Genomic DNA, 25027 nt, shown 5'->3' with positions numbered 1-25027 from the left:
TGACATGAGCCACAAGACATCCTGCAGTTATTAAGTCTCTTGTGCTACTTGCATACAGATTTTCCCGATACCTTTATGTCAGCCATTACATACAAGCATAAAACAGGGAACACAATTGGAAACCTGGAGAAATTTAAAAAAAAAAAAAAAAACAATCTCAAAGCACTCTCACCAGGATTCATGCTACAAAATGTGAGGAGCAAATAAACTTTTTAGTGAGAAACTTTGTGGCGGGCATAAACTGTAAAGAACATAAAGAAACAGAAGATGAAAATCCCTGTCTCCAGTGATCTAATGTTCCCATTGACTAGAAAAAAACAAACACACAAGCAAGAGAGTCAAGAGAACAGTCACAAAACAGTAAGTAAGTAGGTGCAAAAGGACAACCGTGGGCAATAAACACCACCAACTCAGAAAGGAAAAGAGGCCTCTCAGGGTTAGCCAGAGAAAAACAAAATATGTCATAGAGTATGAAATGAAATTTCAGGTGAGCCTTGAAGATGGGAAAGGAATATGAGTTTAAAGCTGTCCCCCTAGGCAGTACTGGACTAAACCATCCATGCAGTCAGAAGTCATTAGCATTTAAAGTAGTGAAGAGACTAAGGTGTCACAAAGGAGAAGAAAGTGTGAACAAGGGAGTGGAAACCAGACAATACAAGGAAAATGTATTAAAGAGTGAATAAGAAAAAGAAATTACACTGAAGCCACGTTACACAAACAGCAGGGAAGATGGCTAGAAATGTACATTAGAACCTGTTTTTAGAAGCCCTAGAATGTCCCTGTGTAGAGAGACTGAATACCACCAATACTTAAGTAGAATGTCATCATCAAATGCTGGAAGAAAAATCTGGCTTTGACATACTGAGAGATGGCACTGCCTTGAGAAACCAACATCTGAACTGAAATCTAAAGAATAATTAGGAATCAGTCCAACATTAGGGGAAGGGATATAAAGGGGATAGTCGAGTTTTCCATGGGGTAGAGCAGCATTTGAGAGTCCAGTGGACACTTCCCTCTTCTTTACGCCTACTTGCTTTTTCTAGTCAACAAAGGGGACAGAGTGAGGCTGAACATACAATTTACTACTGTCACCAATTATTCATTTTAGAACTGAAAGACCAGTACCAAATAACTTCCTCATAGCATTTTAACACAGAATAATATGACTCAAAGTTTTTCACCTTCGTTCACTACAAAGAAATACAAATTTAAAGCTGACCCCTAAGCAGTATTGGACCAAACCATCTGTGAAGGCAAAATTTACTAGTATATGAAGCAATGAGAAGACATGCTAAGCAGACAAGATAACGGAGAGACAGCGTAATTCTGAAGCTCCCAGACTCCACCAAGGAAAGATTACAGGTCCAAAGAGAACAGGAATCAGTTAATGCTGACTCAAGCAGGACACTTCCAAAATGCTCGAGGCAACCAGGCTCTTGAGGTTAAGGGAATTACCTTCTGAAGTAGAAAAGTTTATTCTGTGTAGAACCATTAGAAAGGAGGAGAACAATGGGTTGAGGGCTAGTCAACAGTCAACCATTTTAATACTCTACCTTCAAGTTCAGAGATGGGAAAATGAAATAAATAGGCCCGCAAGTCTACATGGGGCACAGACTGTGGCCAAGGGTTACAAGAACCTAGGAGACCAAAAAGATACTCACTCCACGTTCTCACATGTTTCAACTGACCCCTAGGAAGGAATAATAAGGCTAGCACACCTCTATTCATCTCGTCTACTCATCCCCAGGGAGCACTTAAGAGGCTGAGTCAGGACGAAAGTCATTAAGGGACCATGTTCAAAACTTTTAAAGCCACAGCTAACAGAATATATGTAGAAGGCTACACATTAAGACAAATTCCAACAGTGGAATTTCAGAAGAAAAAGACTTCCAATGGAAAATGGATAACACTCAAAGTCAAATTCCATAAGGCAAGCACCCATTGAAAAGATCACTAGCCATTTTACCTATTTTACATTACACACATCTTTTCCCCAAAACACCACAAAGCACAAGTTACCACCCACACACTAATAACCAAAGTTCCCTAGTAAGCTTTTGTTCTAGAATAAAAGCACTTTTTAAAAGAAGGCATAAGAACATTTTTCTTTAAAAAAAAAATGCTTGCAAAAATAAACTCTATTTACCCATGAGCTAGCTTTTAGATTTCAAAAGCAATATTCAAGGCCCAAGCCTAAATGTATAAAAAATAAGTGTTCTTCAAAAGATTTACACTTTAAAACTCTGTATTTCGACAAATTTGTTTTCAAACATACTTACTTCAAATTGATAAATTGTACTTATCATGTACAACATGTCTTAGAGTATATACACATTGTAGAATAGTTACATCTAGCTAATTAAAATATGTATTACCTCACAGAGTTATCATTTCTGTGGTGAGAACATTTAGTGTCCACTCTCAGCATTTTTCAACAATACAATACAGTCTTAACTAGCCACCATGACAAATTATTTTAAGAGACAGTCTAGCCACCTGACAAAAAGCCCTACATCCAAAACAAAATTTCATTTTCACCATCAGTATTAACACTGCATGGAATTTATGCAGCTCTTCCAAATTTATGACAAACTTTTTTTTTTGTATTAATACATTAATTTGCAGATCTTAAAAGCAAGCAACCAGTAGGAAGTGGCAATACAAAATAGTATTCCTGAGAGCCCAAGAGGCTGGCCTAAAATCAGCTGGTTACTAAATATCAGAGACTTTAAGCTTCTGATCCACCACTTTTTCAGTTATACCAGGATTCCCTCCAGAAACAAGAATGCTCAACAGATTGGTCATGATTGTCTAGCTTATATCAAGAAGCTTATCTCCACATCCTGCAGCTCACTAGTATTGCTAGTTAAAATTGGAATCCAGACCATTGGCTTGGACGTACATGGTAATTCTTCTACTGAAATAACCTTCAAACAAACCAGAGCCAGAGGCAGGAAAAAAGCCCTGTCATTCTGGCAATAATCTGCCTTCTGCCCATGAGCCAGTAATCTTTACTCAAATTCAGATTCTCCAGCACATCAACTCCATTTAGTTGGCTCTTCAACTGTCCCTTAAACTTTTCTCATTCGTCCCGTCCACTACCGTCCTGCCATGGACTGTGACACACTGTTCACAACTGCATAGCCACCCTCAGTGCTCTTAGCCTCATTCTCCAGGTTACAAAAAGTTTATTTAGAACAATCCCAGTTTTGTAACCAGAAAAACATATATACGTAAGTACATGAAAAAAATTTTAGGATTTTAGGTTATTTTAATTGTTTTGTCATTATTGTCTAGAATCTGTTTAGTGAGTAGCATTATTTTTGTAATATCAGTTATTAAAAATACTCTATATACTTTTAAGACCTACATCTTTTGTATCACTCTTACCCCATTTAACATACATCCTAGTACTACCAATATTAGTATATTTCCTTATCTTAATTATTAAATTTGAGGACATGTATACATGTGTCATAGGTCAACACATGCACAACAAATATTTGGTGAGCGAACAATAGACACCGTATCAGCAGATAAAACACCAGACTTGGCCAAGCGTGGTGGCTCACACCTGTAATCCCAACACTTTGGGAAGCCGGTGCGCAAATCACCTGAGGTCAGGAGTTCGAGACCAGCCTGGCCAACATGGTAAAACCCCGTTTCTACTAAAAGTACAAAAATTAGCCAGGCGTGGGGGTGCACCCTGTAGTTCCAGCTACTCAGGGGGCTGACACAGAAGAATCACTTGATCCCTGGAAACGGAGGCTGCAGTGAGCCGAGATCACACCACTGCAGTCCAGTCTGGGTGACAGAGCAAGACTCAGTCACAAAAAAAAAAAAAAAAAAAAAAACCATCAGATTTAGAATCAAAACAACTGGGTTCTAGACCTGTTGTACGATTAGCTGTATAACTTTAAATAAATCACTATTCACTATATTCTCTTATTTATACATTATACAACTTACTGATTTACGTCCTTTTAGGATCCAAAACTCCACAGCTCTAACGACTGATACACTAGTCACTGCTCACAATACAATCATAATCAAGAAGTGGAGAAAGAGAGACATTTTGCTTACGCTCTGCTATTGCACAATCCTCTCTTTCCTGCCCTGTATCTCCTTCTGGTCTCCCTACACCTCAGCCTTCCCTGTGACGACCATCCCCAAGATTTCATGTCACTGGGGGAGAACAATACAGTCTGTTATGCAGATGCAGAAACACAGCCATAAGGGATCTGAGTCCAACCGTTCTGTTCCTCCTGAGCAACATGGTACGCAGGAGAGCTTATTCCAGGAAAAAAAGTATCTCTGACTTACAGAATGTCTGAAGATTCTACACTGGATTTAAAACAGGAAAAAAGAACTTTGGAAATACTTTGGGGGAAAGAAAGTCATCTGCACCTTAAGATCTCAAATAACAAACAGGTATACCATGTCAGGCCCAACAGTGACAAATGAAGCTCACTGTAAGTGATTAGAAAGAAACCAAGCCGGCTAATACATATTGCATGGAAAGCTTCTAGCAAACTGATTAAGAACAAGGATTTATGGGGTTCACAGAGAAAGGGTAGAAATCATTAAATTCTATCACCTTTGTCCCCAGAAAAATTTTTTTTAAAAAGCTAAATTTTAACAGATTAAGAAAAAAAAGAAACCTCAAATGAAAGTGGTACCGATACTACCTAAAACTATACTCTCAGGAAATAACAGAGTTAGATACAATTAACCCCATTTTACCAGAAAAGAAACTGAAGCTTAGAGAAGTTAAAGACTTGTCCAAGGGTATAAGGTCATTAGGCAACAAAGTCAAATTCAAACCTAGGATTCCTGACTTTATTTAAAGGCAGTGATCGAACAACTACAGGATGTCTATCTCTCATAGTCCAAAGAAAGAAAATGCATGTGCTTTTAGTTTGTCTTCCTGACCACAAATGTCAACAGATTTAAAGGCATCTATGTTTCTTCTCCCAGTAACTGGCTCTCATGCATTCTAGAAGGTCTGCATGGGAGCAGCAGCCACAGGAATCCATTAGATTTAAACAGCTGTATCAGGGCACACTGGCAAGAACGAGTTGTAGAGTCAGAAAGATCCAAGCACAATCCCAGCCCTGATACTTACTAAACTGAAAAATCTTTGACATATTCTACCTCAAAGTCTCTGAGAAACAGTTTCCTAATACTAGAACCTCTTTCATGAGTTGTTCTATGGGCTAAATGAGTTTATTCATACAAGTATTTATTGAGTTTGGGGAAGCAAAAGGCTAAACCACAGTCCATTCGTTCTCTATGTGGTACGAGGTGAGGGGTAGGGAAGAGGTTGCCCTATGCTCCCTCCATCCCCAAAAAAAGTGTTATGGTCAAATCTCCTAGAAAACATATTAATGACAGACCTTCAGGGAAACAAACATGGTATTTGCCAGGTAAGAGTCCTCACCTATGGGAAACTTTTAATAGGATGTACCATGGTTGTTCACAATTCATGGATTCAAAAGCATGTTTCTCTGGTGGGCTTTGTGACTGAGTATACAAATAGTCCATCTGTGCAAGCGTCCATCTAAGCCACACATTATTTAGAGCCTTCTATGTTAACTTAGGCCAGCGCAGGCTCTAATTTGACAAGAAAATACCCAGGGAGCTATAATGGAGATCCCACACCTCTTCCTGTTTCACTTATATCTTGGGATTGCTTTTATCCTTGAAATCAGTGATAAAATCTGATGTTGGGTATGGCAGAAAGCTTCTAAAACAACTCCCAATAATCTGTACCTCCTGGTATTAACACCCTTGTGTTGTCCCCCACAAGGAATAGAGCTGATATGCAATCACCAGGATTTTACAGTTAAGATGGACTGTGACTTCTAAGTCTAGGTCATGAAAGACATTGCTGCTTCATCTTTCTCTCCCTCAGCTCTCGTGTGCCCTCTCTGATGAGGTCAGTTACCATGTTGTGGCTGCCCTGTGACGAAGACCACATGAAAAGGAACTGAGAGATGCCTCTGACCAACAATCAAGGAGGAAATGAATCTGGCAACAACTGTGTGAATAAATATGAGAACTGATGCAACCCTAGTTGAACCGTAAAGTACCATCTGTCACCTTCATTACAGCCTGATGACAGACTGACAGCCAGAGGACCCAGAGGAATCACACTGAGTTCCTGACCCACAGAAGCTGCAAGATAATAAATGGTTATTGCTTTAAGCCACCAAGCCAGGGGTCAATTTGTTATACAAAATAAATAATTAACACATTAGGATAATTAACATATTAGGTAAGATCTGATTCATGGGTCTGAATCACTATCTCAAATGTCTGCTACATGCCAGGTCCTGTTCTACACACTTAAGGTACACCAATATATTAGACAAACATTGCTGCCTTTATGGAACTTACAATCAAACAAGGTGAAAAACAATTTAAAAATATACTAAGTAAATCGTGTATTTGAAGGTGATAAAGGACTTCAAAAAAAGGAATGTAGAGGACGGTAAAAAAGCAGTGGTTGGGGAGGATGAGGAAGCCATGTGGATATTGGAGGAAAAGACATTCCAGCAGAAAAGAGAGAGCACCAATATAAAGGCCCTACCAGCAAAAGCATGCCTGGCACATACACGAAACAGCAGAGCCAGTACGGAGCACAGAGAACAAGGGGAGAATACTAGGAAACTGGGGGGAAAGGGATAAATAGTTTAGACCCAGGGGATCACTGGCTTTCACTCTGAGTGCAATGGTATACCATCAGAGGAGTGACATAATCTGACTTATGTTTTAGAAGGAACACTCTGCCTGCTGTATTGACTAGACAGGAGAACAAAGTAAGGATATCCCTATTCCCAAGGGGTGCCTGGGAAACAGAATTCTAAGAAATATTCCCAAGGGGTACCTGGGAAATAAACTCCTAAGAAATATCAGCCCTCCTTATCTACACCTACAGCCATATTGGCTATACTCTACCCCAGCTCCTCACTGCTTCAGGATGCAAAATATATTTGCTGTGACCTTTTATGCAACCTTTAAATCTCAGACACCAACAAAGACAGAAGGCCATGTAAAGAAGCATCAGCCAGGCCGGGCGCGGTGGCTCAAGCCTGTAATCCCAGCACTTTGGGAGGCCGAGGTGGGTGGATCATGAGGTCAAGAGATCGAGACCATCCTGGTCAACATGGTGAAACCCCGTCTCTACTAAAAATACAAAACATTAGCTGGGCATGGTGGCACGTGCCTGTAATCCCAGCTACTCAGGAGGCTGAGGCAAGAGAATTGCTTGAACTCAGGAGGCGGAGGTTGCAGTGAGCCGGGATCGCGCCATTGCACTCCAGCCTGGGTAACAAGAGCAAAACACCGTCTCAAAAAAAAAAAAAAAAAAAGAAAAAAGAAGCATCAGCCACTCTCTAGGAGAAGCAGACTGTAGACCTTCACGAATGTAAGCTAAAGAAATGAAAATCATTTTCACCAGCAAAGATTGCTCCTATCTTGTATCTAAGGTCCATATGGTAAGCCTTGCAAAGTTAATGCTCATGAAAATTGTCTTTTAGGGCCGGGCGCGGTGGCTCAAGTTTGTAATCCTAGCACTTTGGGAGGCCGAGGCAGGTGGATCACGAGGTCAAGAGATCGAGACCATCCTGGTCAACATGGTGAAACCCCATTTCTACTAAAAATACAAAAAAATAGCTGGGCATGGTGGCGCGTGCCTGTAATCCCAGCTACTCAGGAGGCTGAGGCAGGACAATTGCCTGAACCCAGAAGGCGGAGGTTGCGGTGAGCCGAGATCGCACCATTGCACTCCAGCCTGGGTAACAAGAGCGAAACTCCGTCTCAAAAAAAAAAGAAAAGAAAAGAAAAAAGAAAATTGTCTTTTTACTTTTATCATTTCAATTCACAAACCAATTAAAGATACTATTAAAAAATTCTAATTAGCTATTCCATAAAGTACCAGTAGTCTCCCACAAACAACCATGAACTCTTCACAAATTATTACAGATTTTAACTACTGGCCATCTTCCTTTTTGCTGCTAAGATCTAAACTGCTGCCAACGAGCATGCAATGCTAAGGTTTGGCCTCTGCTGCCCCCTAGTGGAATCACAATCTGCTCACGTTACACAGTTTCTGAGAGTCAAAAAATGTAGACAGGCAAATAAGGCTAAATTAGAATATTGCTGAAAATTATTTTACTTTCTACTATTCTGGGAAAAAAACCTATATATAAATGTCCATCTTCTACCTACAACCCTCCTCACCCTCCCCAAATAAAAAGTTTTTTAAGTTGAGAATATTTGATGTCTATTTTCCATTCCCAAATATTTTCTATTTTCAACTGGATATTTTTACAAAAACTGAAGAGCTTGGTTTTGTACCCAAAAAAAAAAAAAAAAAAAAAAAAAAAAAAAAAAAAAAAAACTATAAGCCCTAAAGAAAACTACTTTTTAAAGCGGTAGAATGTATCACAGGATACAGCATGTAAAACTATATTCACGTAGCTGGCCTCACTCATCTCTAAAGGAGATCATTTTGTTAAAAGGGGTGTGACGGTTAAGGAAAACACAAGGAAATTTCTCAACTGCTATAGATCAAAAGAAATTTAAAAAGGTAAAATTAATACAGAATTAGGTATTTCAAGGCAGAAGTACCCAAATCACTTTTTTAGCTAAAATACAAAAAGAAAAAGAAAACCTAGCGATTTTGCTAATCAATTTGTTTTTCTATATTCATATATTACAGTTCAATTCCAAAAGCAAACACTATCTGGCCACTTGGTTTTAATTACAGCCGAATACACAGGATTTTAATTAGATTCAAATTTTAATTTAGCCTTTATTCAATTCAATTATTCAGTCTCATGGTCCACAAAACTTTCTAATTATCTCTAAGCCCATCACTGGCAACTTTTAAACTGCCAGAAAAAAAAAAGCATTATATATGCTAAACCTTTCTACTAACTATACATCTAAAAAAATCAAGTCAAAATATTTGTAATTGGTTACAAAAGGTCAAACAGGCCTGTGCTTTAAAAGTTAATGATCACATTAAAAATTATATTAAAACATGTGTCTGAAGAGAGAGATTAGTATTCTCTCTCTTCAGACACAATAATGTGGTGTTGTTCTAACTCCTCTTCATCTCCACAGTCATTAAGACCCAATTTAATGTTCACCACGGCATGTTCACCTACAAAAATTTTCAACAACTTCTCCAGGAACTAAGAACCTTGAAATACTTCCCCTTCTAGAATCCTTTCCTGATTTATATGGACATGTCCAATAATCTTCATATAGAAAGAATAATTTTCCTGCTAAATGTATTCTATTTAGGAATCAGTCTGCCTGTCCCCATCAATACCACTGGCACATCTAAAAAGTATGTAATACATATCAAAATAATCACATTAAAGAATACATTAGAGATATTGAAAAGGAAAAGAAAAAATAAAAAGTGCCTACACCCCTGGCTCAATGTACTTGTGAGATCCATATCCAACCTTGCCTATCCAGAGGCCCACAGGGCCACAGAATGCAGATATGTGCACAGGTATATGCACAAATTTACAGAACTACGATTGAGAATGACACACTGGAGGAGGTCATTTCACCAACCACCAATGACTTCCCAAAATATCTCACTATGAACGACAATCAAAACATGTATTTGCTGGGCACAGTGGCTCTCACCTGTAATCCCAGCACTGTGGGAGGCTGAGGCGGGCAGATCACTTGAGGTCAGGAATCCAAGACCAACCTGGCCAACATGATGAAATCCTATCTCTACTAAAAATACAAAACGTAGCCAGGTGAGGTAGCACATCCCTATAGTCCCAGCTACTTGGGAGGGTGAGGCAGGAGAATCACTTGAACCCAGGAGGCGCAGGTTGCAGTGAGCTGAGATTGTGCCACTGCACTCCAGCCTGGGTGACAGAGCAAAGACTCCATGTCAAACACAAACAAACCATGTACTCAACACATTAAAGACCAATGAGGCACCATCTATCCCTTCATAAAATGGAGAAGAGAACAGGCAACTCTTCTACCCATGTCCCATTTTACTTAGTTCTAAGAAGAAAAAAAAATTCTAGAAACAAGTTTGTCTGAATGTACAATAACATCACATACAAAACCCAATCCTAACTGTATTGCTTGTATAAAACTACACCATCGATTGCAATTAAAAGACTTATTTTTGAACCCACTAATACATAAATCCTATTTTTAAATAGTATTTTACTATTACACTGTTCTCTGCCTGCTATCATGCTGGTCAAAAAGAAGCACATTTAATTTGAGTGCGTTTTTATTATGAACCATGTTTAAAGATGGCCCACAGGGTAAACAGGAATCAATCAAAAAAAAAAAAAACTTACTCAAATCTCTTACGAAAATTAGAAAATAGAATTTTAAAAAGCTCTATTTCTTGCTAAGTTATAAAAGGACATAAAAACCTTCACTTCAGCTGAAACAAAAAGTGACCACATTTAAAAAATTGTGTTTTTTTTTTCAAAGCTACCCAAAAAATATAAATGCATAGCAATCTAAAAGAACTAAACTCCAATGGAACTTCCTAGGTAAGCAAGGGATAGAGTACACTTTCCTACTTCAGGCAACTTGCTCAAGAGGACACAGGGCAGGTGGTAAGGCAAGCCTGTCAGACAGGACAGTCTGTGCTCGGGCCTAAAGATCCTGACATACCTGGGAAAGTTTTGAAGAAGAATTTGTGGCTTGAAATTGGAAGCAACTGTTGGTCCAGTTAGACCAATACTGGAATTCATAGATAAATACCCAATCATCCAGTTTTGATGAGAAAGAAAATAGAACAAAAATGTAAAACTAAAGAAATGATCCATCTATGGCTGACCATAATTAATCATATCCTAAAGATCACAACAAGGTAATTTCCAGTTCTTAACCACTACAAGTATCAGTGAGACAAATATATATTGAAACTTTATTCATCTCTCTATTTTCTTAAGATCTATTTCCGGATGTGGTATTACTAAGACAAAAAGAAGAACTGTAAGGTGGTTAATAAGTATTATCATATGCTATCCAGAAAAATGTTAACCATTTACAATTCTACCATGAACGTGTATCTCCCAGCTTCACTGCTATAGCTTAATAGCAATCACACTTGTGCAATCCTTTTTGATTCATTCAGATGCCTTTCTATGCCATTTAATTCCAACTGACTGACTTTACTATGTTCTTTTCTAGGCAGTTCCTCATACCTCTTGAGCAAATAAACGATGCTTTGGGGGAGAAGTGGGGCATATAGGAAGAAGGAGAGATACAGGGAGTAGTCTTCAGCAATGCCTCTCTTTCCTGAGCTAGGAAGAAAGGAAAAAGAGAAATCTATGATCCCAAACCACTTAGCCCTTTAATAGAGCCTCCACTCTAGAAGGTAAAAGCACAAGATCTAGACTAGATGAGCCAGACTGTCTGGGTTCAAATTCTGGCTCTGCGGACCTTTGAACAAATTGTTTAACTGCTCAAAGATTCAGTTTCCTCATCTGAAAACAGGTATTTAATAATACAGTAAGTAGTCCCCCTTCATCTGTGGTTTCTCTTTCCGTGGTTTCAGTTACCCCCAGGCAACCAGGGCCCAAAAAAATAGAAAATTCCAGAAATAAACAATTTATAAGTTTTAAATTGCTCGCACTTCTGAGTAGCCTAGAAAATGGCACACCATCCCACTGTGTCCTGCCCAGGATGGGAATCATCCCTTTGTCCAGCATATCAACGCCCCAGACCCCGTCCATGTGTTAGTTACTTGGCTGTCTCAGTTATTAGATTGAAAAAACATAGCATATATTGGGTTTGGTACTGTGATTTTGGGCAGCCACTGGGACCTTGGAACATAACCCCTGAGGATAAGTGAGGACTATTACAGTCCTATACCTAACTGACAGGTCATTAGGATCCAATGAGATGACTTTCAGTGAGCAGTTCTGGTGAAAAGTAAAGGGAAAGTTAAAACAAACTAAAATAAGATGTTTATGGATTTTTTGCAGCACTAATCAAATCTTAGCCATAATGATTTACAACAGCTGTCAAGTTGCTACCAACTCTCACCACAAAATGCCAAACCAGCACTCACTCACCTGAATTCCTTTCTTGTTTATCTGCAGCTCAGAAAGCATGCTTTGTCATTTAGATAGCAGCAAAAGAAAATAAGTGAGTCAGTATACCTACCTGGCAGTTCTACCTGCTCTGTGAATATACGTATTGGCATCCTCAGGGCAATCAAACTGAAGAACCCAATTCACGGCTGGGAAATCTACAGAGAAGGGATGCGAAGTTAAGAAACTGGTTGCAAGATCTGCCCTAATGCACTATTTTTATTTTACGATATTGCCTGCCGGTACTTTTCACCACATCAAACTGATAGATATCATCTATGAACTCTATTAAAAATAAAATCAACTGCATGAACCAAAAGATGAACATTTCTCTTGAAAAAATGAACTAAAATTAATAACTGTTTGAATATGAAGATTACTTCATATTTGACACAGAAGAGACAGATTGCTTCGTGTCAAAGAGTGAAATACCCTAGTATTTAATAACCTGAAAGCACCACTTCTAATGGGGTACTAGTGAACTACAGAACTGGTTTCTAAATTTAAGGGAAGCTTCTTTCCTTTTCCTATTATCCCCAGCTCCATTCAAATTAACGCTTTCTTCCTAGGTCCTTCCTCCTATTTCCCAGCAACAACTACTCCACATGTATTTTCTGGCTATAGCAGTTTTCATTTATTTCCAGAAAATCCTGGTCACAACTTCTTAAGAGAACTACCTTCAGTCATTTACAGATTTTGCTTCAAAGATTTCAGATCAACTCCTATCAGAGAAAAGGGCTGAGCACCAAAAACAGAAAAGATATGGAAGATAATGATACTTAAGAGCATCAAAACTGTCACTAAGTCACATAGTCTATTCAAAAAGGTAAATGTTAGTATGAGGAGGAAGAACCAAAAGAAACAGAACAGAGATATGCTCTCAGGTAGCTGAGAAAGCAAGGGCGTATTGCAGGGCTGTAAAGAGGAAGATGGGTTGAAATCAACACGTAGGACCTGAGGTCCCCTCTCTCATCCTGGACAGTTGCGTCTCCTCAAGGGAACCAAGAGTCTTATCTAGAGAAAGGCTTCAGATCGCAGACACCGGATACAGTGGAATGCTGGGACACCAGAGCCAGAATGAGAACAGGAGTGCTGAGGAAGAAGTCTGCATGCTGCCTGGGAGGTCCAGGTGCTGACTTCCTTACTAGGCTTCCAGAGCCAGTAGCAAGCTTAGCTCTCAAGAGATTGAGACTGTCTTTTCAGGAGAGATTCAGTGCTCAAACAGAATAGGCACTGACATTTTGAATCCACCCCAAAATGATCAACTGTCCAAATCGTCTCACAACGACGGTCTTTAGTCAACAAGCCTCATCCATGTACAAATCACTTCAAATAGGTTTTAGGGCCTCACTGTTAAATATAAAAATGCATCCAAGTGCAGACAATGGAGAAAAGCCTCAAATATGAAAGACAGAAAAGAAAAAAATCAATGTGGAGAACAGAATATAAAAACTTAATGTCTTCAAAGAGAGAAAACACTATATCTGGCCAGGCGCAGTAGCTCACATCTGTAATCCCAGCACTTCAGGAGGCTGAGGTGGGTGGATTGCTTGAGGTCAGGAATTCGAGACCAGCCTGGCCAACATGGCAAAACTCCGTCTCTACTAATAATACAAAAACTAGCTGGGCATGGTGGTGGGCACCTATAATCCCTGCTACTCAGAGGCTGATACATGAGAATTGCTTGAACCTGGAAAGCAGAGGTTGCAGTGAGCTAAGATTGCATCACCGTACTCCAGCCTGGGCAAGAGTGAAACCGTGTCTCAAAAAAACAGAAAAAAGAAAACACTGCATCCATCAAACAATAAAAGGGTGTAAAGGTGTTCTTAACAGTTAAAAATTAATGTTTTTATAGAAAACTTGGATTATAAAATCAAAGAAATCTTCCAGAAAGAACAAGAGACACAGACGAGCAATAGTAAAAACAGAACAGGAAAATTAGAAGATCAAAGAGGTCAAACACTCTTCCAAAAGGAGTGAACGAGTGGGGGGAAGGAAGAAATTTTACGATAAGATAGTTATTAGTTCAAAGAGAATCACAAGGAAAAGTATAAGAAACAATCTAAGTACACTAATTCCCTGAGCAGCAATTACATAGTCAAAATAACATAAATAACGTTTCTTTAACCAAAACACCAAGAAGCAATTTAAAGGTAAATTTCCTGCAACCAAGACACACATGAGTCTCTGTCCTATGCCCCTCAATATGATAGCTATTCCTGTTTAATTAAAATTAAATAAAATTTAAAACTCCTCCCTTCCCCAGTTCCACTAGCCGCATTTTAAGAGTTCAATAGCCACATGGGGCTACTAGCTATAGTATTAGACAGTGTAGACATGAAATATTTTTATGAGAGAAAATTCCAATAAACTGTACTGGTCTGCACTGAAAAAGTACTGCTAAAGGCCTGCACAACAAGTAAGACTTCACAATAAGTTACATTATTGTAAAATGTTACAACACTAGATAAACAGTAAATCCCAAGAATATCCAGAAAAAGAAAGTAAGGATTACAAAAAAGGAATCAGAAACGCGAACATGTTCTCCACAGAATACCGGCTACTGGAAGACAATGGAAAACATCTGCAAGATTCTGAGAGAAAATCGTTTCAACCTAGAATTCTATTCCCAATCCTAAACCATCATCAAATCTGCAAGAACTCAAAAATCTACCTCCCATATGCCCTTTCTTAGAAGCTATTAGAGAATGAGCTTTAAGTTTAAAAAATAAAATTAAAAAATAGTAGCAGAAGTAAGCCAAGAAAGTGGAAGACGTATCTGGAAAGAAAAGTCCCAGGAGAAGTATGCATCAGGCATACAGGAGCAACTAGGGCAGGTTAGAGCTAGAGGCAGAAGGCTGCAAGAGGGAGGTCGCAACGAGAAAAGAAAGAGACCTGTGAATCGCTAGAGAACGAGGCACATGACACCTGCTAGAATACTGGAGAATTCAGAACTGGAAGCACCAAACTAAGCAAATTTTATAACAATTAACTATTTACCTCAAAAAACACACAAAAGTAAGTGCAAGACAGCTAACAGTCTTAGCATGCTACCTCCCTTGGCAACAATGAATTATAATCAAAACAATGTAAATATGAAAAGTTTATTTAACAATAAGTCACAATATGACCATACGGGAAAGATGCGGGTGGCAGAAGAGACGAGATTGTTAGGTTACAAAAAGAAGTCTAAAATTTCTAAACTTGATAGATTAAAAAAACAGCAATATAAACCAATGAGTAACATGGAGCAACACACCAGAAAAAGAAATAAGGGTTTTAAGTAGTTGCTTCAACTGTGAAGATGAGTACAGCAGGGCCTGCTAGTAATTTTTATTCCATGTGCATGTATCATTTATTCAGAAATAAAACTGAAAAATAAGACCAGGCACAGTTGCTCACGCCTCCAATCCCAACACCTTGGGAGGCCAAGGCAGGAGGATTGCTTGAGCTCAGGAGTTCGAGATCAGCCTGGGCAACAAAATAAAATAATAAAAGTCACTGCTGTATCCTAAAGAAGTTCTTAGACATTTACACAAAAGAGCGCTTCAGGATATTTATCTAACGTTTCCGTAACAGAAAAACTGAAAACTTCTGTCCACTACTGCAGGAATAAATGTGTAACTACATAAATTTATACTATGGGAAACCACATAATACATTAGATCTTCATACATCAACATGGAAAGGCTTCAAAAGCAAAGAAAAGCATTATACAGAGACTAGTATGTATGATGATATTTTTACACAAACTTTTTAAACACCCAAGATGATACTATACATTGCTTATAAATACATCCACATAGAATACTTTTTAAAAATAAACTATTGACAGTCTCTTGACACTTTTTGTGCCTTAGATAAAGCCTATGAATTCCTTCTCAGGATATTTTAAGTGCATAAAACATTTAGGAGTACAAGAAAAAACAATGAAATATAGAACTCAACATTTTTATTAGATTTGATATAGTAATTTGTATGCCTATTTACTAGCACATTAAATAACATGACCTAGCCGTAGGTCTAATAACGACTATAACGTCAAAATAGTACTGAATGTAAATGATATTCTATTCTACCTGTAAAAAGTAATATAAAATTATTTCAATTTGTGGCACAGACACAGGTACTACTAAAACTACTATAATTTCTTGCTTAAATTCATAATGCTAAATTTCAGTTAAAAATCTAGTGAAAGTATTTTTCCCCATCCAAGTTTAGAGACCTGCTGAATTCTATCAGAGTTTTTGAATTAGAGGTTAAAAAAAAAAAAAAAAAAACCTTCAACTAAAAGGGTACACATCAAATAGTCGACAGTAACTATGTCTGCAAAGAGGAAGAGGTCGTAAAATGGAATGAGGAAGAGTTACAAAAAGCACTACATCAATTAATACTTCTTTAACAAAATCCAAGGAAAATGACAAAATATTAACATCCATTCATTGTGAATAGGTAGTATATATGTGTAACGTTTTTTAAACTGTAAGATAATTTTGAAGACAGAAATCTGTCCTTAAAAGGCGTATACTTAAGCTGGGTGTGGTGGCTCACACCTCTAACCCCAGCACTTTGGGAGGCCAAGGCAAGTGGATCATTTGAGGTCAGGAGTTCAAGACCAGCCTGGCCAATACAGTGAAACCCAGTCTCCACTAAAAATATAAAAATTAGCCAGGTATGGTGGTGGACACCTGTAATCCTAACTACTGGGGAGGCTGAGGCACAAAAATCACTTGAACCCAGGAGGCAGAGGTTGCGGTAAGCCAAGATCACACCACTGCACTCCAGCCTGGACAACAGAGCGAGATTTCATCTCAACAACAACCAAAAAGAGGAGTATACTTAAGTTCAAAATTGGGTTTTGTGACCTAAACTATCTCAGGTTCAAAAATCAGAGGGTAACATCAACAGAGCCCAGGCATGGTGGCTCATACCTGTAACCCCAGTACTTTGGGAGACCAAGGGGAAAGGATCACTTGAGATCAGAAGTCCAAGACCAGTCTGGATAACACAGTGAGATTCCATGTCTACAAAACATTTAAAAACTAGCCAGGCATGGAGGTACATGCCTGTAGTCCCAGCTGCTGGGGAAGCTAAGGTAGGAGTATCACTTGAGCCTGGTAGATCAAGGCTGCAGTGAGCTATGACTGTGCTAACAAACTCCAGCCTAAACTAATAAATATGACATCTGAGATATGCTTTAGAGTACTGCAAGAGGGACAGGAGAATTATGAAAAAGATAATCGTTAAAGCTGAGTATATGAGAGTAGATTAAACATATTCAGCTTTTGTATATGCTTCAAATTTGCTATAATTAACAATAAAACTGATTGAAGGATTCAAATTATCACCCATTATTCTCACCCTTTGTTGCTATGTCTAGTTTTCCTCTCTAATTACTTCCATCCCCATCCCACTCCGACAAAGCCAGGAGTTGTATAATCCACAAAGTAGCTTTTTGAAAATAAATCTGAATACATTAAATGTAGTGATTTCTCAGATAAAAATTAGAAAGGTGAAAACATGGACTTCACTGGTTTTTCTTGTTAAATGAGTTCAGTATCTATAAACAAGTTTCCAACTTCAAAGAAACAGGAATTGTTTTCATATCTTTAAACTTTTAATCCTCCTTTGATTTTGTAGGTTCCTCAGGATTCTATGGTGTGATTATCATGAAAGGGTAAAAACACAAAAAATGCAAATACTATAGAAACTTTCACTGAAACATCCTTAATGTTAATCACCTGCTACCAAATTACTACTTTTCTCTTACAAAATAAGAAAAGAAACCCAAGTATTTTAGTCTATTAGATTTCCCAAAATACACTTTATAAGCAAATTACATTTCTCATGATCACAGAAATTTCATGGTAGGAAGTTTTCTTACCCAGCCCCCTGGCTGCAATATCAGTAGCAAAGAGCACTGCAGCTTTCTTACGGACAAACTCATTATAGACTTCCATTCTTCTCATTTGCTGCTGTCGACCATGGAGGGCAAGGATAGAAATACCAGGGCGTAGCCGGCAAAACACTCGGTACAGATATTGGACCTGGGGCATTAACAGAAAAAAAAAGGTTGCTTACAGCAGATGGTAGCAATAAAGCTTAGAAGATGAACAGCAAAAATGTATTAAGCAGCATGAATTTTACCAATTAAAAAACTGTTTATAGAGCAGAGAAAGAGAAATGTAGTCTAGAGTTGTGGTCTTCAAGGGTGTTTGTTCACATATTTCCTTTGATTTTTAAAAAATGTTCTTCTTGTATTTTTATGTTGATATCTGAAATCTTTCAAAATCTCAACAGTAGCAAAGAATATCATTTCTGGTAAATACTGATGTTTTAAAATAAACACTTATCTCGTATGAACGTATCCCACAGATTCTAAATAGCACAGCAATGTGATACCCAATTCCAACCACGTAAAAAATGTGAAGAAACTCTTCTTTAATCATAAGAAATTTAATTTCCTTCCCTACTTTAATTCCCATTTCTATTTCCTAATGTCACAAAATTGCATTTTAAGTTGAAGCTTGAAAGCCTTTTATCAATCATGTTATTATAACTCATTTTTTACAAAAGAAAAAAAAACTTAATTTCCTGTGACCATAGGCCGACTGAACTTTCCTCTCAGGCTCAGCAATTATTACAACAATTAATGATACAGAACTGATCAAACCTAGAAATATGTTGGCATTTGACTTAAAAAACTGTTAGACATAAATAAAAACACTGTAAATATATCTCAATGTGTAGGACTATATGAAGCTAATTGTTTTGGTTCTCTTTATGTACCCATACATGGATACTATGGATTGCTAGACTGAAAAGAGTTCAGCATTTTCTCTAACATGGGTGTTAAGAAAATCTGTTTACAGAAACAAAACAAACTCAAAGATAGTATAATTCTAAGTGCCTATAAAACAGGCCACAACTCATAACAGATTATTCCAAATAATTTTTGGTAATCTATTAGCTCAATGAAAGAGAGAGACCCCATAAAAGTCTCTCTTCAATTTTGCTGAAAGTGAAGAATGGGAAACCAAGTGAATTGCAGAATGACTTGTTACCCAATCACTAGTCATTCACTTTCTCAGACGCAATTTGCTACCACCAGAGAGGTTCTGATTCTGGGGCAATATATCAGGCAAGATTAGAGATAGCGGGACTTAGGCCTTTCTTTTGTAAAGATGTAAAAACAGCTTCTACAAGAAAACATCAAATGGCAGATGACGCTGGTACAGCGGGCGGGTCCACAGGACCAGGAATGGAAAACCACAGAGGCTTCAGCAGAGGCAGCAGCAGCAGCACCCGCAACCAAGGCCACTGAGGCAAGGCCAAGGAGTGGATGCCAGTCACAAAGCTGAGCTGTCTGGCCAAGGACATGAAGACCAAGTCCCTGGAGGAGATCTATCTCTTCTTCAGCCCATCAAGGAATCTGAGGTCACTGACATCTTCCTGGGGGCATCTCTCAAGAATGAGATTTCTAAAATTACATGGTCCAAACGCGGCCCACACTGGTCAATGCACCAGGTTCAAGGCATGTTACCACTGGGGACTACAGAAGCCACACTGATCTGGGTATCAGGTGCCCCAAGGAGGCAGTCACTGCCATTTGAGGGACCACCATTTTGGCCAAGCTCTCTATTGTCCTCGTGCAGAGAGGCTGCTGGGGGAACAAGACCAGAAAGCCCACCAGCTCTTGCAAGGTGACAGGCCTCTGCAGCTCTGTGCTGATGAGCCTTGTCCTTGCCTCAGGAGGCACTGACATCATCATGGACCCATGTCCAAGAAGCTGCTGCTGATGGTAGGTATTAACAATTGCTATCTCTCAACCAGAGGCTGCACTACCACCCTGGGCAACTCTGTCAAGGCCACCTTTGATGCCATCTCCAAGACCTATAGTTACCTGACCCTGCCCCCAATCTCTAGAAAGAGACCATATTCACCAAGTCTCTCTGGAATTCACTGGCCATCTCATTAAGACCCACACCAGAGGCCACGCACAGGCAGGTGACTAACACCTGTAATCCCAGCACTTTGGGAGGCCAAGGCAAGCAGATCACTTGAGGTCAGGAGTTTAAGACCAGCCTGGCCAACATGTTGAAACCTCATCTCTACTAAAAATACAAAAATTAACTGGGCATGGTGGCGGACGCCTATAATCCCAGTTACTCCGGAGGCTGAGGCAGGAGAATTGCTTGAACCTGGGAGGCGTAGGTTGCAGGGAGCCAAGATCATGCCACTGCACTCTAGCCTGGGAGACAGAGTGAGACTCTGTCTCAAGAAGAAAACAAAAAAGACCCACACCAGAGTCTCTGTGCAGCAGATCCAGACTCCAGCTGTGGCTACAACACAGGGTTTCTATAAAAGAAAAGTAAAGTGAAATAATCCTGTTTAAAAGAAAAAAAAAAAGGGAGGGGGGCTACCATGAAAGGGGCAATGGAGCTAGTGTTCAAGAAGAGTTTATTAAGATATAAACAAAACATTTCAGAAGGTTAGAGAAAGGAGCAACTGATTTTTTAAAAAGGGAGTGCCAAAAAGGGACTTTCAGGTATAACATTTGAGCCTAGCCTCAAAAAAACTAAGTATTTCCCCAGATTTAGGTGAAGGGATGCAGGGAAGGCATTCCCGACAGATCAGCATAAACAAAGATGTAAGGCATGGAAATAAATGGCACACTCATTCCCGTATTCTTGAAGGGCAAGGGAGGTATCAGATTGTAAAGACCTCTGCTTAGCTTGGCTAATAATTATTCATTCTACCAATATTTACTAAGGGCTACTACATTTTCAATATTGCTAGCACTTAACATAATACCTAAGAAAAGACACAGTTTCCCCCCTTGTGGAGTATAAAGTCTCAACCACCGATTCCTTTTCAACAAGGACACTAAAGATCCCTCACCACACCTAGCACTGTACTCCCTGTACAAGATAACAATTCATCTAATTGGAATTTGCCATTTCAAAAGGGACATTCAACATAAGTTCAGGAAGAAAAATAAACAGCCAATACCTCTTTGCAACTGGAAAAAAATACAATGCTCTTCTTCTTCAGATGGCTTCTCAAAAAGGAATATAGCACACTTATTTTTTGCTGCAGCTCACAAACTATGTAGTTCTGTTCCAAAGTGGCAGGGGTGCTTGCGGAATTAAGGAGAAGAAAAACATTAAAATATGTCATGTTGGTAACTGAAATCCAGACCAAAAAAGGAAACAAGTTTTAATAGTGGCACATCTTTCAAGCAAATTTCCTACATACATACACTAAAAAAAGAGTGTGTCTCTATTGTCCCTTAGGAAATGAATTCAACACATTACTTTATTTATTTATTTTTTATTTATTTTTTTTTTTTTTTTGAGACAGAGTTTCGCTCTTGCTACCCAGGTTGGGGTGCAATGGCGCGATCTCGGCTCACCGCAACCTCCGCCTCCTGGGTTCAGGCAATTCTCCTGCCTCAGCCTCCTGAGTAGCTGGGATTACAGGCACGCGCCACCATGCCCAGCTAATTTTTTGTATTTTTAGTAGAGACAGGGTTTCACCATGTTGACCAGGATGGTCTCGATCTCTTGACCTCGTGATCCACCCGCCTCGGCCTCCCAAAGTGCTGGGATTACAGGCTTGAGCCACCGCGCCCGGCCTAACACATTACTTTAAAACACATTCAAAACCCCTTGGAAATCAGTGTCAAAAAAAAGCATGACATGAACAGTGATCACCTCTAAAAATGCAGGGTCAAGGACTAACTAAGAGGCATAAGAGAACTTGCTGGGCTGATCAGTATTCTACATCTTATTAGAGTTTTAGATTACAGACATATACACATTCATCAAAGTCAACAGTATTCTTAAAATTTGCATATTTCATTGTACATAAATTTTATGCCAAAAGAAAATCTGTACAAATATTAAACTCTCATAGTCATATGTGTGCCCAAGTATTTAGAAGAATACAAATATCTGCAATTTACCCTGAAATCTATCAAAAATAAAATGGTTTAATACACAGCGTTAGAAGGGATGGATAAATCCAAGTAAATGAATACTATCATTAGGTAGCATCTAGGTGTTTGGTATACGTTATTTATTGTAAAAGTCTTCCAATTTATTGTATATTTGAAATTTCATTATAAAATGTTGGAAAAAAATATACATGCATTTACTGTTTGAACTTACTCTTAGAATTCTATTCCAACACTACTCTGGTTTTAAACACACACACACACACACACACACACACACACACACACACACACACAAATATATGGCATTATTTATAAAGCAAAAAATGATGAAAATCAACCCAAGTATCCATCAGTTGGGACTTGCAGTATGAACAATTATACATCCACATAAATTAATTATAATGCAACTATAAAAAAGGAATGAAGAATCTATCCATATATTGCTGTGGAGTATGCCTAGGATACACTGTTAAGGAAAGTGGCAAGTGGCAGAATAGAAGGATTTTGTAAGAACTGGGTATATTTAAGATAAATTTAGATCACCAGAAAGCAAGGAGTCCACCAAAGATTACTAAAATGTATCTAAAGACTCCAGATAATAACTTGAAGCATCTACTAGCCAAGTTTGGGATGATACAAGATGAATATTAAATACAAAAATTTCTATTGATTCAAGGACATAAAAAGATGTTTAAATCTATGGATTAAATATCATTAATTCACCATTAATTGTCATTAAATCTGAGTTAATTTTAAGTACACACAACCCCTGTCCCCCACCAAAAAGCAAACACTGCTAACCTTCAGAAAATATTAGGGAACCAACTTATTGGTGTTAAAGCAGATACAGAGAGTAAAGTATACATTCTGGAAGCTGAGGTAGGAGGATCATTTGAGCCCAAGAGGTCAAGGCTACAGTGAGCTATAATCACCCAACTGCAATCCAGCCTGGGCGACAGAGCAGGACCCAGTCTCAAAAAGGTAAGTATTTCCTGTAAGAATTGTACCTCAAATAATCACACAGTTCACATGAAAGCTGTTTGATATAAAAGTATGTAAACTAATGAAGAAATAATAGAATTAAAATTTCACAGTTGTGCAAATCCTAGTGAAATAATAGAGCTTGGCAATAATTTCCACCAGCTGCTAAAACTACAAAGTTAAGAAGCTGCTTGTATTAGACTAACCCTTCAGCCTTGAATAGCAACTATAAAAGCAGGAATAAATGCAAAACAAAACAAAAAGACTGACAGCATCCGAGAGCCACCAAGGCAGGTAGGACTTGAGGTGCTAAAAAGAGAAAATGGAAATGCCCTGAGCCAAGTCTTCTGTTAACCTCTCTTTTTTCCCCAAGAGCATTCGCTGATTTCAAGACAGGAGAGAAACAAGGTAGCAGCCTTAAGCCTAAACATGTCAGTCCCAGGTCCCAGAGAGAAGGAAAACTGAATCTTAAATTTTTCAAACAATTTGCCCTTGAGGAGCACGCCTACCCCTAAACTGAGCACACACAAGGCAAAATGAAGAAAAACAAGCAAAAAGCAACCAAATGGGAAGCTAAATAATTAAGCAGAGATTCTGGCAGGGTCACAAAGCCATGGGGTTCAGAGCTTGCCAAGACAGAGGGGCCCTGGTAGATACCTCAGTCTTTTGGCTGAGACCCTGAGAAGGGCTATGCCTCATCTGTGAAGGTTATACCCCAAGACTCGGGACAAACCAGAAATAGGATAGCCCCAAAGTCTAATTGCCAGGCTAGACCAGATCAAGACAACCTGACCTTAAGACATCTGCCTGCCAGAAAAAAAGAAAAAATTACCTTCAAAGAAACAAGACAACTGTCAGATGACTACAAGAGAAATAACGGAGCCTGGAGTACAACAGAAAGATGTCTTTGAAGAGTTCAAAGAAAGAAAAAAAAAAAAAAAACACTGCCAAGATAGGCTACAAAAAAAAAAAAAATGAAGATGAAATAAAGAGGTTTACAGAAAGGTCAAAACACTGTTTCACTAACAAGCATGCACTAAAAGGAAATTATCTGAGCAAAAGAAAAATCCTCAGGTAGAAGCCTAACAATACAAGAACAACTGGGTAAGTCTAAACAAACAGTGATAATAGTGACTTCTGGGGCTTAAGACATACGTGGAATTAAAATTCTTAACCAGGAGGACACAAAGGTTAGGAAAAAGTAAAGGAACCTAAATAATAATTAGGTAAATTCAATGTCAAAAGCAATTATATCAGATTAAAAATACACTACTCACAAAGACAAATCTAAAAACACAGTATAAACAATGTAATAAGTAAAAGGATGGGAAAGAATTCACCGTTCAAACACTAACTGAAACAAAGTTGCTATAGGTAGACTAATATCAAATCAGACTTAAAGTTGGCCAGGAGTGGTGGCTCAAGCCTGTAATCCCAGCACTGTGGGAGGTCAAGGCAGATCGATCACCTGAGGTTAGTAGTTCAAAACCAGCCTAGCCAACAGGGTGAAACCTCATCTCTATTAAAAAGACAAAAATTAGGTGGGCATGGTGGCAGGCACCTGTAATCCCAGCTGCTCAGGAGGCTGAGGAAGGAAAATTGCTTGAACCCAGGAGGCAGAGACTGCAGTGACCCGAGATCATACCACTGCACTCCACCCTAGGTAACAAAGCGAGACTCCATCTCCAAAAGAAAAAAACTAGACTTAACGGCAAAAAAGTATTAGTAAAGATAAAAAAAACATTTTGTAAAATAAAAAACACTGGGAGTAGAGAAGTGTTTTGCTACCCATATAACAAATAAAGAACTAATTCCTCTAAAGGGCTTCTCCAAGCCACTAAGAAGGCAGCAAAAAACCAAATCCAAAAAAGAAAAGTCTACAGAAAACAAAGAAACATTTCATAATGATCAATGTTTCAAACTGACAATGTAATACTAAATAACATAATAAACATAAGCTCATAATAGATCTCAA

At 38.6% G+C, this 25027-nt stretch overlaps 1 protein-coding gene across 1 annotated transcript in view; it reads right to left on the bottom strand.

Moving 5' to 3' along the window:
• Positions 1-25027, bottom strand: part of DDX10 (DEAD-box helicase 10) — a 791862-nt gene that overhangs the window by 748783 nt on the left and 18052 nt on the right. Inside the window, exons 7-9 of the mRNA XM_074400547.1 lie at positions 21123-21249; positions 17995-18157; positions 12184-12268 (exon numbers count right to left, since the gene is read on the bottom strand). Coding sequence (XP_074256648.1) covers positions 12184-12268; positions 17995-18157; positions 21123-21249 — 375 coding nt within the window. The remainder of the gene's footprint in view (positions 1-12183; positions 12269-17994; positions 18158-21122; positions 21250-25027) is intronic.

The sequence above is a fragment of the Saimiri boliviensis genome, chromosome 6, assembly GCF_048565385.1.
Source record: "Saimiri boliviensis isolate mSaiBol1 chromosome 6, mSaiBol1.pri, whole genome shotgun sequence".
Lineage (NCBI taxonomy): Eukaryota > Metazoa > Chordata > Mammalia > Primates > Cebidae > Saimiri > Saimiri boliviensis.
Note: the sequence above shows the minus strand (reverse complement) of the source record. Positions and strands in the feature narration are given on the sequence as shown.